Below are 15,842 nucleotides of genomic sequence, written 5' to 3' on the forward strand. Positions count from 1 at the left end.
AGGGCGCGCCGACACCGCCACCCCCCGCGCAGGGGCGGGAACTACAGCTCCCGGCGGCCCCCGCGCGCCACCAATCCGCGGGCGAGGGCGGGGCTGGTGGAGCCTGTCACTTGGCTCCATTTCTCCTCACCCGGAAGCATATCGCCTACTTCCGGCGGTAACTGTTAGTGGGGGGCTTTTTCCGCGCTCCCGCTCCCCCCGGGTTGGCAGCTGAGTGGGGCCGTGCGCTGAGGCTGGCGCTGCCGCCCCGGGGACCCCGTGTGCGCAGCCGCGTGGTTCAGCGCTGTGGCGGCACCGGGCCGCGCGGACGGGCCGGCTTCCCGGCGTGCATTGCGCGGGGGGCGGGGCGGACCGGGGGCAGTGGTGGCGGCGACTCTCCCAAGGTGACTGGAGCTGGGCCGGGGCGGCACCGGTGGGTGCCGGAGGGCGGCTCCTCTTCCATCGGTTTGCGCTTGGGGCATCCGAGCCCTGGGGCTAACGGCGGCTCTTGGCCCCGCCGCCTGCGGGTGGTTCCCGGGGCGGGTGGGGTGGAGGCAGAGACGGGGGGGAGCGGTAGGGCCGGCGGCCGCTGCTGCTGCTGGCTTTGGCTGGGTTAAAATTGCTACTTTTTCTTTAAACAAGACAAAACCTGAAATTCTCTCTTGTCTCGGTGGTGGTGCGAGCAAAGTCGGTCGCAGTGCGTAATTGAACGGGACGTGTAGCAGCCTACTCGCTGGCGTGGTGCTCTTTGGGTTCGGTGGCTGCTTGAGTTTTCACCCCAGGTTGCATGCTGGTTTAGATATTCTTTCTGGTTTAAAGCTCATCTCTGAACTAAATTTTTGCTTCTTTATGTATTTACATTGCAGAAAGAGCTAACCAATTTTGTATTTCTGTTTTGGCTTCTTTTTTTTTTTTTTTAGCTAAAATATTAGTGTCATCATGATTCTGCATCAGATCCTGCGACTTTCTTCTATTTTTCGCTCTGCTGTTTCCATTCACTTGCGCAGAAACATAGGGCTTTCTGCTATTGTCTTTAATAAGACAAAAGAGCTCGATCCAGTTCAGAAGCTCTTCTTGGACAAGATCAGAGAATACAACACAAAGAGCAAGTAAGTAAAGGAGATTATGTTAAGGCTGATGGCAAAAGGGGGAAGAATGTTGATTTTGACAAATGCTAAAATATGCTAGCTTTTTAGGTTGGTCTCTAAGTACTTAAGGTATGCTTTCCTGCAACACTTACTGATAGTGTCACAAGTGAGAAGGCTTGTTCTTGCATACCTGACAGAAAATGTTTATTTTTTCTACTTAAAAAAAAAAAAAAAGAAAAAAGAAGTAAAGCTTATGTGATTCTTCTCGGGGAGTTAAGGCACTCAATTAAGTTTTTTTGCATGCTACATGAACATACCAGTATGTTATTTTTTATCCATCTATACGCTCTGTAAATGGGGGGGGGAAAAAAAGCCCTCTTTTTTTTGTCTGGGGAAAACAGCTATTCTTCAGTCTTGTTTCCAGAAGCTGAATAGAAATAGCCTCCAAAAGCAATTGAGAATTAATGGAACTTGATGCTGATTCATTAAACATCTTAAGTTTATAAGCAGCCCATTCAGATGGTATCTTAGATTCTTGTAATGTTTAAACGCACTACTTATCAGGAAACTAAAACTATAGTAATTCTGTGTAATATATTCTTGGGAGGGAAATAAGCCACTTCTTAGTTCTACTGGAGGAAGATGTGTGTTTCCACACCTACAAACCAGCCTGTGCAGGAAGGCATATTTTTGGTGGCTTTACCAATCATAAGTGATATCTGTCTTGGTACAACTATTTTAATTATTTTATATTTGTCTCCCAAGAAATTCCTGTCTGAATCTATACGAATGCAAGGTGCCCTGTCTCTTGGTTTTTTTGCTTGTTTAGTATTCAAAATATGTTCTCTTTGCAAGAACAGTTAAGCTTTACTAACCAAGATCAGTAATTCAGAAATAGCAGAGGTACAAATCACAATTTTGTTAGGAAATCACATCTGGAACAAGTGAAACAAAGAGCCCTGAAAGCCTGGATACTCAGTGTAGTTTTATGTCTCAAAAGGTTACCTCTGTAGCTTGGATTTTCATCATAGGTAGTAGAAAGCCTGTACTTCACTCTGAGAACCTTGTTTATGTGTAAGATAAGTAGGCCCTAAGGTGACTTTTGGGAATATTTTAAATGGTTTGCTGTAGTTGATTGTCAAAAACGTTTTTAATTTGTAAGTGGCCATGAAAATATGGATCTTTCACATGAAATTTCAGAACTGAACTGTTAATCAGAACTTCTAATGTTTTTTAGGCAAGCTGGAGGGCCTGTTGATGCAGGCCCTGAGTTTCAGAAAGACATGACTGAATCCCTTGCTAGACTTCAGCGGGCGTATGGTGAGGGAGATCTAACCAAGTTTCCAGAATTTAAATTTGAGGGTGAGTTAACGACCTTACTGAATTTCTAATTGCAAGTAAGGACATGTCCACTGACTGGTTTTCTTAATTCTCATTCAGTTTTTATTTGGACCATTAATTTCATGTAAGATGCCCTCAGTGAATGTCTATTTCTGCACAGTTTAAATCTGATTCTATCAGACTCCTTTTTTTTTTATTATTTGCCTTTTCCAGTAGAGATGTGGATTTACCTATACTGATGCTTGACAAAACTTTCAGTCAGATCAGGCTATCTTAACTACCCTTCACAGGCCCTAAAGAAATAGCCCAAATATAAATAGAAGTAGCCCAGGGCCTATTGTTACATTTTTTTCTCATCCTCCCAAAGAGGTCAGCAGACTATAATTTGAAAACCAGTTGTCTATGTCATCCAAACTGCAATTTGTACGCTCATCTGGGAAGTCAGTGATTTCAGAAAACAAACATAGAACTTAACTTTGTCACTTATGATTACTTCGTGACTAAATGATATTAAACCTTTTCCTTCAGTTATTTGGATATGACTTCTGTTTAACTGCTCTAAGTTTGTGTTAGCATGTTTTACTATTGCCCGGATTGATTATGACAAGAATGCTTGTGATGATTGGTTTATCAAGAATGCAAAGAAACTGCACAGACTCTGCCTGCCTTAGGACATAAAGGCAACTTAATTTTTGTATGGACAGGCTCATTTCTATAGTTCTTTGTTTCTTTTGCTTGCTTATGTAAGTACAGCTGAAAGTCTTCATTGCTCACAAGCAGTTTTAGCTGAAGTCAGGTTTTGCGGGGGATAAGCTGTCTCTCATAAGCTGCAAGCAGCTGGTAGCTGAGATTCGGCAATCTTTTGAACATACCAGTGTATTTTGTTTACGTGGCAAGGTTTTGGTAGCAGGGGCCTGCAGGGGTGGCCTGTATCAGGAGAGGCCAGAGGGTGTCCACACATCAGACAGAGCCAGTTCCGTCTGACTCCAAAATGGACTCACTGCAGGACACAGCTGAGCCAGTCAGCAATGCTGGTGGCATCTCTGTGACAACATATTTAAAAAAGGGTGAAAAATGCTATCTCTATTCTCAACCCTCCTGTGGAGAGAGGGAGGAAGGAAAAGAGCGAGAGAGCACGAGGCTTGGTGGGCATCTGGCAGCTAGCCAAGGTCAAGCCACCATAATCTGTGACTTGTAGTTCTGATCAGACTAACACGAAATGCTAATTTCTGGACTAGAATACACCTAAAAATATTTTGGGTTTTAGTGGTATTTCAGCTGGATTAAGGAAGAATTTGGTGTCAGATTGTTACTGGTACAAATAAAAGAGAGCATCTGTAAAGCAGGATCTATGGTGTTTCTCCCCCTCCCCCCCACCCTGCCCAGTTTTAGGGATGTGGTTTCTTTATACTCAGTTTTATTTCTATGTAATACGTGAAACAATACATATTAAATTTAGGGGTTTTTTTGGTAATGAAACAAAACTTGTGTGACTATAAGAACAAAACAAAGCAGGGGGAGACCATGTTCTTTTACCACTGTTGCCTGTCTTTAATCTAATTTCACCAAGTTTTCAAAACTAAGCGGCTAGATGGGTAGAAACTTAATTTTTGGTGTTGGTTAAGATTACTATAAGCTAAGCCTTACCTCTCAGACTCTTTGTAGCAAGGAGAACAGGCATTAATAGCCCACCTGTCAAAAAGCCCTAACCTTTCTGAGTTTGTACCTTTGACATCAAGAACTCCTTCCTCAGCGTTTGTATGTGGAGAATATCTTTTGCTGAGTGGAGCTGAAATTGTGCACTCCATTCTGTTAATTGGCTATAAGACACTAATCAAGAGGAAAGAAGAGCTTGGTTACTTGTTCTTATATCAGAGCTATGTTGGAAATACTATTGTCATGTCCGGTAACGTTCTGGTTGACTTCTTCAGTTTCTCTGCTGCCTTCTCCTGTACCCCAGGTGGTGCTAAAAGCTGTTTTGGCATAATGTTACTAAGGTGCATATCTGTCTTAAACCTTATGCATAACTCCTCTAAGGTGGAAAAGAACTATGCTGGAGACAAGTTATTTAGTGTTGCCCACATCCAATCACACCCTGACGGAAACAAAGTAAGTGGTGGTGTAGACTGCAGCGTACAAGAGCTTGCTTTAGCTTGCCAAATTAATGTTTAGTTTTCTTTGAATAACAGATGAACTGTGGTGTTCAAGGCTGGAATAAAAAGAGACTAATATGACTTTTCTCTCTCTCCCTTTCCTATTTTAGAGCCCAACTTTGAAGAGACTCCAAAGTGATCTCTGCAGGTTGCACACCAAAGAGCAGTGTACATCAATGGAGTTGCTGAACATAGCATGAGTTATAACTTAATAAATGCAGTGTTTCAGTTTGATTTCAGAAGTGTGAATAAGTTCTTAACTGTATGGTGAGGACAGCTAGCTATGATCGTCACCTCTAAGTGAGGCATCTGAGTAGTGTTTATCAGCGTTAACTGCAAAACTCCTTTGCCAAGCTACGTTTTAGTACTGAGATGTTGTAACACCGATAATGATACACCAAGAAGGAACTACTTGTTTTTCTGAGTTTGTCACATCCAAAAAGCTTCTGCAGAAAAAACCCCTATGAACCCTAAATCTGTAGCAAAGCCCTGTGGTACAAATATACTAATTTTACACTGCATCAATGAACTCACAAGTGATGAAGCGTTACTCTTATAGAAGCAACTGAAACCTGTTAATGAGGTTGTGAGACTTAAATTTCAGTAACAGAACTGTTGACACAAACACTTCAGGTTCTGAGGAACTATTTATTTGTGACACTTCAACAGTTAGGGTCCAGATGCTGCAGCTTGTTTTACTGGCATGATTTTTCTTCAGAATGAAATTGCATATGCAGTCTACAGAGAGATATACTTCCTTGTGGAAGAGGAGCTGTACGCATTTTATATTAGACAATAAAATACTGCTTGAGCTTCAATTATAGCTCTCAGGATAGTGAGTTTAGTCTGCACGACTACTTACGCACTTACAGATGGCTTTGACAAATCTAATACAATGTCAAGGTACTAATAAGTCAGAATTGTAGGAGAGTTTGAGCCCTTGATAATGGTGGAGACATAAGTAGAAGTAGTGGTAGCAAGGTTATCTCTGAAGGTTATTTGAATAGATTGTTCAAAGCTGTAAGAGTGAATCCTGAATTGCTGCATGTATACATGAACAAAAAAGAGAAGCCTTCACACATACTGAATTGTATATTCAATTTAGTTCTATCCTTAAGTTTTTTTGGCTTTTGTTTTTTTTAAAAAGTAATGACAGGCAGTTAGGTTGGCTAGATCTAAACATTGGCAGTTTCTATTTTCCGCGTGTAGTATATGGAAACAATATTTACAGAGTAGAGGTCAAAAGATCCCTTTGATACTTTTGTATAACAAGTAGTCATTTGATGTCCCTCACAGAGGCTGAAATCTTCTAAATAACAAAGGACTTGGTATGCTTGAAATCCTAAATGAAGCAAACAAGGTTACATAAGTAATAATTCAAAGATTTTAACCACATTAACATTTAGTGTACATTTCAGAAGAAATAAGGCACAGAGATTGGAAAGAAGCATGTCTGAAGCGCTGTTAGTTAATGTTTACTCTTTTCTGGAATCTACAGAATGTGTTGCTACACAGAATAGCAGTAATAACCTATGAAAAAATACAAGTATCAAACAGCTCTGTTGAGCATCTGATTTGTAAGTGCATTAATATTGATAAACAGATACCACAACTCTTCAAAGTTTGCTGCTTCTCACTCAGAGCAACCAGGTAGTTGGCCTCAGTAGGTTTCTTACATACACATTAGGTGCTATTTAGTATGTTCTCTTTTGATTCAAGAAATGGGTGGCGTTCAACAAGCTTTTAAGGGTACTAATGTAGCCTTAAACTATGAATAGTAAAACTAAGTGGCCCTAGTTGAAGCTTTAGTTGGAGCTCCATTCTTTTTGCACCAATCTGAAATGCTGAAGCAATGTATATGCAGTTAAGGCCCTTAAGCCCTCTCAATGAGGAAGAGGGGAAAAAAGTAGGTTTAACTTCTGTATTTAGTCAAGCCTTTTGACCCACATTAATCTTAGAGGAATTAAGACCCAATCTTTCCCTCACTGCTGCCTTGGACTGTGTCTGAGTTAGTTTCCTTGGTTAACTGATAGGTACAATCAAGGCAGAGTGCAAGTCTTCACAAGAAACAGCATCATTAAGTGGACAGTATAGAGAGGATATTGCCAAATAGTGTACGGGTGTTACCCTTTAGTTTATCTGATAGAGGGAAAATAATCACGAAAATGGGAAAGAAAGAATGAAAGATGCTAATAGAACAGGGAAATGTAGGAAGAAGTAGGTAAAAGAGAACCAGGTAAAAAACTGGTTAGTGTGGTAAAGAAAGAGATGGCAAAGTATGGAGCAAGGTGCTGTAGTTGTATGACACTTGAGACCAAGTAATAGGAAGTTATAAATGCAAACAGAGATAAGGTATCTCCAGGTATTGGTGGTATGTCTGGTTTGGTGGGGGGGGTGGGGGTGGGGGTGGGGGGTGTATATGTGCAAAACCATCAGTGTTCTAAGGAATTTTGAAGACATCTAAAACTTTTTAAACACACTACTGAATGCAAAACTTGCCTTTTCACTCGTAGATTGATAGTTGGTCTTCTTTCTGTTAACAGAACAGGAAAGGAACATAGGTTAAATAGTGACTTTTCTGGTGACTCTTTGAGAACCTTATTTATGAATGCATTTTTCCAGATTTCCAGCAATCCTTAGGGTTTTTTCCCCTCTTAGCAAAAAGTTACAACAAATCCATTGAATGCTTTTAGATAGCTGTCATTATCTCATGAACCACCATGAAATTACCTTCCTTAGCTTGTCTCTTCAACTCTTCCAGTTATGCTTTCTGTCTAGTTCATGGCCAGTATAAATCACACAGTATTTTAAAGTAGTATTTGTATTTCTCTTTAGTACATTACTTTTTTTTTTAATCTGCTATTACCTGGAAGTCCTAAGATAAACTTCTAAAAGGAAAAAAAAAATAAAATTGGAGGCCAGCCTCCAATGAAGCACACAATTTTAGCCTCATGTGGGAGCACTAAAATAGCTTGAGGAATTCCAACTTGCTACTAATTCCTGAAATAATCTGTAGACATGGGGACAGTTCCATTTGGTTCTGATCATCTTTTGTCTAGTTTGAAGAGGACACAAATGCATTCCTGTAGCTGAGTTAAGGGTGTAAACCATAACTATGTAAAAAGACAATCTCTGCATATTTATCACAGTAATAATGCTTAATTCATTTTCTGAACAGCACACTGGTTCTAATAAGGGAACCAGCTGGTGTGTAGGATCAGGTTTATTTCAGTGTTCAAAAAAGCCACAGTACAAGTATCATGTGAGAAAGGCCTTAAACAATCATCACAGTTACTAAATAATCAGAAATGTAAATGAAGTTTGCAGTGATTTGTGTACTACTTGCATCAAGATACTTACTGTGAAGAGCTTTCCTCTGAAAAAAAAAAAAAAAGAGAATTAGCACAGGAACAGTTTTCTTAGCTGATTTAAAGTTCTTTGAAATAGTTATTCATAGCTTATTCAGCTCTTCAGTTTCTAGAAGGAGTTTCTGAACCAAATGTCTCTTTTTGGTGTAGTGAGTTTAAACAGATTAGTTGCTTTCACAGGTAAATGAACTTCCAAGTGAACGTGAACTCTAACAGCTGCTCCGTTAGCCTGTTATTTTCAGGCGGCGGACCTTCCTAGACCCCGACATTTGGCATCCTTTCTTGCTGTGCTGAACTCTACAGGCGCTAATGTAAACGCTACGGAGAAAGTTGCTCGATGTCGAGCTTTTTGCAGCAATCCTTAAAAGCAAACTTTCTCCACGTGCATTCTCACCACTACCCAGAAGAGGGAGCCAGTAATTTAGTTTCCCCTTCATCAGAACTAAGCCGCTCAGACCTTTTAGACTCAAGGTGAACTTGCACGGCTTGTTTTTAGGTTGCCTTTCCTTGCCGTTCCCTCTCTAAACTAGAGCAGAGAGGCTCCAGGAACCAGGGTTCAGCTCGTTGCTTTCCCTAGATTGCTGTTTGGTAGCCTTACGCAACTGCACAAATGTCTCCATGTCATTCTTGAAGTAGCTTTTGCAGCAGAAGTTGGCAAAACAAAAACGTCTGCACAAAAAAGTTGCTGTTGTAATGCTCTTTAGCTTTAGTACCATAGAGTTCGAGCCTTCGAGAAAAGGAGGACATGTTACAGTCAGCAGAACTACAGACATTTTTTTGACACAAGAAAGGAGTGATTTTATTTTACTTACTTGTAAAGTAGCCCTTTTTTTGGGCATAAAATACTCCAAGGCCACACAATGCCATTACCAGAGCCACAAATACTACAGCAGCGACAATACCGCTTACATTAAGGTCATCTGTAATTATAAAACATAAGTCCAATGTTGTAAGTTGTAAAGTTTTCCATTGGCTAGATTTTTTTCCCTACAGGCACCTTTTTTATCTATAGGTGGTCTTTGGCCCAAGCTGTGTAAGTTAATTAGTAACAATTAGATGTAGATAAGCAGTCCAAAAGCACTACTGTATCACAGCCACATTAACAGGAGTGCTTGACACACTTCAGCTGCTTAGTTTGGGTCAAAAGTAAGGAAAGACTAAGAGAGGTCAAGGGATACATAATCCTCATTATACCTCTCCCCAGTGAGTATTTTTCAAGTTATATGTCTCTAAGGGAAAATATCTTGAAATCTTTGAAAGTCTTAAAACAAGTGGTTTAATGTAGTTAGTTTGCCTAAAATAACTGAAACAGCTGATGGCAATGTCAGGTCCCAGTGCTGAAGAACTCTTCAGGTGAGAATGCTTTTTTATTTTTAAATACAAGGCTTTTAAAATTCAACACAATAAAGACCAACAAATATTTTAGGCCGCATGTCTAAAGTTAAACTCTACCCAGGGCTACTGAAACATCTAGCCATTTTTATTTTGAAGGTGATGACCCATGCCCATTTCCTGATATAATCACTAAGAGCTTCAGACAAATCATCCATTTTAGGAAAAACAAAAACATCAACAAGCAGGAACATTTTCAGTTTTTGTTATATGTCCAATTACTTATTTGGATCCTGACTTTAAGCATACCTTAATATATGGCTGGGAATTTTACCCCCAAACCTATCGATTTTTGTGCATTGGTTGACAGCAATTTAGGACTTCGGTGAGTATTTCCACAACAGAGGGATTCTATCTTGGTAGTTTGTGGAACACTTGCTCATAATCAATCAGGAATGCATTAAAAGCCGTGATACAGTGATTTTCACCTAAGTTCTAAGAAAGCACCAGACAATTGCCTTATGGAATACTTGGACAGGAACTTCTGTGCAGTATTTGTTAGGATTTGTTACCATCTGCTTTCCTATCACATCTGCAAGAGCTAGTTTTATATTTTGCAAAAGCATTCATACATTTTGGGTTATTATAGACTCTGCCCCTCCAGCCTTTGCCAAGTTCTTTATTAGCTAACCAATGTTCACTTCAGCTACGCTGCGCAAGTAGAAAAGAAACCAGCAGCAGGATTTTTTTTTTTTTTTTTTAAAGATTCACTGACTTCTTCAGTCTTCCTCTGGCAGGTATAAATGAGTCATTCAGTTAAATTTCTGATCTGTTACATTAAGATCTCACATGAATGCATCTCAAAAGGAAGGCTTTTCATAAAGAAAATAACCCAGTGGACTTGCACTTTATTCTGTACACCTTCCACAAAAGCATTCTGAAATACTAAGGCTTTCTTTCATATGGATACTGCCGTTCTGCGAAGTTCAGTGTTTAGCAACCTAAAGGCTGGCTACTGCAATAATTTTAAGGTACGAAACTAGCTGCTTTTCTCTGAAATGCAGTGAGATATGTTTGTGCTGTAAGAAAGGAATGCTTTAAGTAGCCACAGCAACTACATATCAGGAACTCATATGAATATTATTTCTCCCCCAAAATGCCATAATCGAACAAAAAGATATAATTCAATCTGGTCTTAGCTTCTCAGTTTCATCATGCAATAAAATAATTCCTATTGCAAGACTGTTTTCCGCCCTTACTTTCTTTGACACATACCAACTTGCATTCGCTTCACTGAGCATTTCTGAGATAATCCAATCCCATTGGAGGCTTCACAGAAATACTCTCCAGTGTCATTCTTTGTAACTGTGTTAAATAGCTGTTAAGACAGAGTCCAAAACCATTATCAGAATGGAAAAAAATTCAGAATTTCCTGTGGGATAGAAATTTTGACATGTCAACAGGGTTTTTTGTTTGGTCGGGTTTTTTAAACAAAAAAAACTGAAAGAAAGTGAGAAATTCTGGTCCAGTTTGACCTCATAATTCAGCTCCCTAGTCACATTCCCTGGTCTTTAACTTCAGCTTCTGGTCTAAGAGGGTCTCTTAGATGGACATTTTAACTAGATGGAGTGTATCTATAAGGATATTCTTTTTTAGTGGATCAGTACTTTCCAATAAAATGCATTTTCATAGACATGCTCTCATTTCAGAGTCCCTGAAATCAGAACATTTTGTTCATTTTACCAAAACAACAACAACAAAAATTAAAAAAAAAAAAAATCATGTACTACAAAAAATGTTTACCACAGAAAGTTTGTGGGGTTCTCCTCCCAGAAATGGCACTTTCTCTATTCTTCCAAAGGAGAAATGCTAAACTGCACTATTTATCAAATACTATTACTTTAAAAATGAAAATGAGGAAGCAAAAGATGAACAGAGACTGACCTCATGTCAATTCCAGTGTTTCTCTGTATTTATTTATTTTTTTAATCATTAGGCTTGTTAACTTTTTTCCCTTTAATATATCCCATACTTTAAAACTAAGGTTTTTTAGAAGTGATTAGTAATTTTGAGTAATCCACCTAATTTTCACAGTGTGCTGAAAGATCCACAGCACCTCTGAATGCTTAATCACATTTCAGTTTCCACATTTGATCATGCACAAGAGTAGGGTGTTCCTAGAACAACTCTCTGCTTCTGAAAAATCTCAGCTGACAATGCATCGCAGGTAGTATGTATCAATTTTTTTTAGAAGGATCAGCTAATGGGGGAGGGATGAGAAAGAGACTGCCAGTTCTGAGGGGAAAAAAAAAACCCACAAAACAAACTACAACTAAATAAAAAAACCACTAAGCTTACTTACAGCCCCGACTCATTCCCACTGACTTCACAAGTACTGGACTTGTAAATGCCACCGGATTGCACAGATTCTGGACTGCCCTTAGTGCTGCACTCCCACTGAAGTGTGTGAAGTTGCTATTTCAGATTTTAAGGCGCTATCAAATATAACTCTGTTGACATACTGAGAGATCATTCTCACCTGGTACTAGTTAGCTAACTGACAAGGTGAAATTTGTCATGTATTTTCTAGATTCTGCTCACTTATCATTACTGCAGTCTTGCAACTCACCCAATTTGTCGGTATCGCTCAACATCTACAGCTTGTCATTGGTCTGAGGCAGAAACCACCTTCTACGTTTGTTACCACATATTTCAGCGTGACATTGCTCTCTGACAAAGACCTTGTGCATTTTTGGATTATGGCCCCTGTGCATCATTGTACTAAACAGTAAATTTGGTCTTCTTGATAGCTGGTTATGACAGAGTTGGTTATTACACTTACCAGAGTGCCAGACTTTTTATTCATGGTGTAAGTTATGTTTGCTGCTCTAGCAGTGCCTGTTCCTGTCTTTTCCAGTAAGGCAACACCATTCTTGTACCACTGGTACTCAGACGGAGGAGACCCCTCAGTCTCCTTACAGCTCAGTTCCACTACTGTTCCCGTCATTGCAGAGCTGGGTACCTCACATACTGGAGTAGTCGGAGCAACTGGACAATGAAATTGCACTTGTTACACAGTCTTATCAGTATTGTCTATATGACAGCAGTTTGACAGTCACTGGTGAGGAGGTGAGCACTTGTGTACATGTTTAGAAACTACCACGTTAATGAAATGAGGTGCTGGCGAAAGGGTTGAAGGCAGAGTCCTGCTACTGGAGAGCACAGTAAAATTTGTGAGTTGCTAAAAATGGAATAAAGAGGCTTGATCACAGCCTCCCCCACCACATGCTGTGTCATCCTGTCTCCAATCTATACACTCTCATCCAAACCCAGAGAGCCTGTTTCACCTTGTTTGTTGTATGGGGCCTCTTGCTCACAGACAGAGGAGAGATAATTCAGGGAATCTGTAGTCCAGCAATTCCACCCTTCCCTGCCTCAGTATTTAAAAAACAGAAGTGAGGAAGAGGAAAGAGATTTTTTCGTATTAAAAGAAGTCAACTGTTTTTTGAAAGATGATTGTCAGAAAGAATTACCAAGACTGGCCATCATCACAGCCATTGTGTAAATCCCAGGTTGAGAACCAAAAACAGTTGGCTACTAAAGTTCAGTTTAAATTAAAAAACAAACATTCCCCCACACAGATGCAGGAGAACTGATCGTTCCTTCTGCCATGAAGATGAATGTCTCTTTTCTGATTTTTATTACATGAAGAGAAAAGGAACTTAATTTTTTTTTGGGGGGTAACTTGAAGCTACGTAGAAGAAAACTAAGGGTGAAGAGGCATGCATGGAACATTAAAAGCGTAAGTGACACCTTAACAAGTATTCATGTTTTTTTCTTGGCCGATTTTAAAATAAAAAGCAAAACTAAAGAAAACCAAGTGAAATACTAAGTAATTCACATTAACTTTCAAAAAGGTTTGTGAGCAACACACCCACACACACTCTCCCTTGGGGTCTAAGACTTCAACTTTAAATTAAGAAGTCACATTTAAAAGAGGAAAGCTGTTGAGAGAGTGGAAGAAAGAAGGAATAAGTGGGGTTACCTCATTGTTGGAGCTAATCAGAAGTTCATGGATTTATCATCCTTTATGAATAACTCTGAGACTTTATTCATGATTTTAAAAGATCAATTATTTTTGTATAGAAAGAACAATATAGAAACTACAAAAGCAAGTATTTTCTTTTCTCCCTATAGGGAGGAAAGAAGAAAACCACAAACCTCTACCACTCATCCACTGGGAAAAATACCAGGGACAATATAAGAAGAATGTGCTCAGTATTCACTTTTCCCTCCTTTCCCCAACTAGGAAAGAAAACAAACAAAAAACCCACAAAGAACAACCACCCCCCAAGCCAACCCCATCTCTCCTGTAAATAAAGTCCACAGATTGCTAGCTCGCTGGTTGGCATTGTGCAGACGCTGCAGCAGTTTCTCCTTCCAAAAACAGGAGGAGACTGTAGCATATTAGAATGAACTGCCGCTTAGGAATATTTGATAAGTGTTGACAGATGCTGACTTTCCAGTGCCAAACACCATGATCTGCTTATCCAGATTCTCATCCACTGAATGACTTCAGTTTTAGCAGAAATGGAAGTTTCACCATCACATAAATCAGCATACTTGCTAAGTTTTGAGAAATGAAACCCACATTTATCTCAACAAAACCCTAGTTATATTCCTTTCTAATGCAAGTGTGCATTTTGCAAAGCTCTTTTGTGAAGTATGTTGTAGAATGTGCATACGCGTTTACAAACCCAGCCCAAAGACGACCCAAAAACCCAGCAGCCACATAAGATATGAACAACCCTACCTTCAACACCCCTTGCATCATTCAATATATTTACAGAAGCCCAAGTAATAAAGTTTGTACCCAATACTGTGAGAGTAATAGTAGCCTCTCCTAGGCGTTGCCCCTCTTCACTCTTTGCGCTGATTTCACAGCGGTAGGTCCCAGAATCCTTTCTAGTCACATTTCTAATACGGATTCCTGTATTCAGCATCTCTGCTCGGCCTCGAAGATCACCTTTAAAGGAGAACAGACAGAGAGGTTTCTGCTCTTTGCTTATAGCAAACATCTACATCTCATTGGCTTGTTCTGAAATCATGTGCAATTTATGAACTATTGCTCATTTGTTCAGTGTTAGTTATCTATCACCAAGGAGCAATATGTAATCCCTCTCCCAAGACAGTAAGAAACTTCTACAACTTGTCCATTTAGTACAAAAAAACCCTTCAGTTCAAAAAAACTACATCTGTCATACATTTTCTATTTGGAAGATGGAATACTTTTTTTCTGCAGATATTTTAAAAAAAAACATGTATAGCAGTAGTCAGGTAACAAAAAAGACATAATTTTCCACTAGAGGGATGGCAATCACTAACTTAGTTACCTTACAGAAAGAATTGTGAGAGAGACCACAGCAAAGTATTTGACATTCTAACTTGGCAAGAAAACCCCAATGGATTTAACAAAGATATTGCCATCAGACTTCTTACAATGAGGTTTTTTTAATTCTACAGCTTGTTATGAAATCAAAGTTACATGCACACACAGAACCATGAGTTCCAGTGTTTCTCTGAATTAAATATATGCAGAAAAAAACAGTTCAACATGACCAGCACATCTTGCAAGCTCTACAAACTAATAAAATCACTGTGCTTTTATTTTGCTTCTTAACCTTCATTCATTGTGTACAAGATACAAGAGACCCATATTTTCCTCAACACATAAAGCTGAGGTAAGTCCTTTTCAGAACATATGAACAGAAATTCCACTTCTGAAAAGAATACAAATAATTTAAAATATACAGCTGAGTTTATATTTTATGTATATAAAAATTGCTGCATTATTCATATCTAAACCTCCAGCTCTACAGAAGGCTTCAGAAACCTCTTTGTAGGATACGAGTGCAGAGCTTGCAGTAGTTTTGGGGAGTTTATATCTCAACGTAATTTCATTTTTTAAAAATGTCAAGGAATGTGCAGTGCCATTTTCCTTAGTCTTGAGTTTTATTACATTTAACCTCATTAAAAAGGTAACAAATCTTTGATGATTTTTTTAAGAAATGCCATTTTTCCCCTTGGGGAAGAATTCTTTTCCTCAAAAGGACAGCTGTTCAGTATGGAGAGTCCAGAGCGTTCTCTTTCAGTCATTTTCCTAATATTATTCCCCAAGAAAGAGTAGATGTCTATGATACAGAATAACATGTTAAGCCATTAGTCTAAGTTTGTAGTACTGTACCTGTAAATTCACCATTGTAGTAGACAAATGAGACTCCTTGAGACTGGATTTTCTTCCATTCTATTCTTAAGCTCATCCCTTTTGAAAATTTGTGCTTGCAACTAAGAATAGCCTCTGGGGGGGGAAGAATGCAAAAGGGAAAATTAGAGACTTCCACATTGTGTTTGGTACACATTCAGGCTCCATGAAATTAATATTCCCCCTTCAAAAGAACTTGAGCAGTCAGCAAGGGCCAGACCTACTTGTCAAAGTGATGCCATCAGACCTTCTCCAGATTTACACAAACACAACGGGGAAACAGAAACTAGTAATTTTCCCATACTTCAGTGGCCTTTGG

At 39.4% G+C, this 15,842-nt stretch overlaps 2 protein-coding genes across 2 annotated transcripts in view; one reads left to right on the plus strand and one right to left on the minus strand.

The window, feature by feature from the left end:
- The first annotated feature begins 331 nt into the window (after positions 1 to 331).
- Positions 332 to 4,795, plus strand: ATP5PF (ATP synthase peripheral stalk subunit F6). The gene is made up of 4 exons (XM_059817779.1): positions 332 to 383; positions 900 to 1,088; positions 2,305 to 2,429; positions 4,672 to 4,795. Exons 2-4 carry the CDS (start codon positions 919 to 921, stop codon positions 4,698 to 4,700), a joined length of 324 nt encoding a protein of 107 aa, XP_059673762.1. The 5' UTR covers positions 332 to 383; positions 900 to 918; the 3' UTR covers positions 4,701 to 4,795.
- Positions 4,796 to 5,680: 885 nt separating this feature from the next.
- The window catches only part of JAM2 (junctional adhesion molecule 2), a 38,045-nt gene continuing 27,883 nt past the window's right edge, over positions 5,681 to 15,842 (minus strand). The window contains exons 3-10 of the mRNA XM_059819886.1: positions 15,506 to 15,619; positions 14,135 to 14,287; positions 12,104 to 12,309; positions 10,537 to 10,639; positions 8,742 to 8,849; positions 7,922 to 7,937; positions 7,061 to 7,094; positions 5,681 to 5,903 (exon numbers count right to left, since the gene is read on the minus strand). Coding sequence (XP_059675869.1) covers positions 5,871 to 5,903; positions 7,061 to 7,094; positions 7,922 to 7,937; positions 8,742 to 8,849; positions 10,537 to 10,639; positions 12,104 to 12,309; positions 14,135 to 14,287; positions 15,506 to 15,619 — 767 coding nt within the window. The 3' untranslated portion in view covers positions 5,681 to 5,870. The remainder of the gene's footprint in view (positions 5,904 to 7,060; positions 7,095 to 7,921; positions 7,938 to 8,741; positions 8,850 to 10,536; positions 10,640 to 12,103; positions 12,310 to 14,134; positions 14,288 to 15,505; positions 15,620 to 15,842) is intronic.

Source organism: Gavia stellata, chromosome 1, assembly GCF_030936135.1.
Source record: "Gavia stellata isolate bGavSte3 chromosome 1, bGavSte3.hap2, whole genome shotgun sequence".
In the NCBI taxonomy this organism is placed as follows: Eukaryota; Metazoa; Chordata; class Aves; order Gaviiformes; family Gaviidae; genus Gavia; species Gavia stellata.

Excerpts from the sequence above, each read along its gene's own strand:
- ATP5PF (XM_059817779.1), top strand. The coding sequence starts at position 919 with ATGATTCTGCATCAGATCCTGCGACTTTCTTCTATTTTTCGCTCTGCT. Across the intron at positions 1,089-2,304 it reads GAATACAACACAAAGAGCAA|GCAAGCTGGAGGGCCTGTTG; the intron begins GTAAGTAAAGGA and ends AATGTTTTTTAG. Across the intron at positions 2,430-4,671 it reads TCCAGAATTTAAATTTGAGG|AGCCCAACTTTGAAGAGACT; the intron begins GTGAGTTAACGA and ends TTCCTATTTTAG.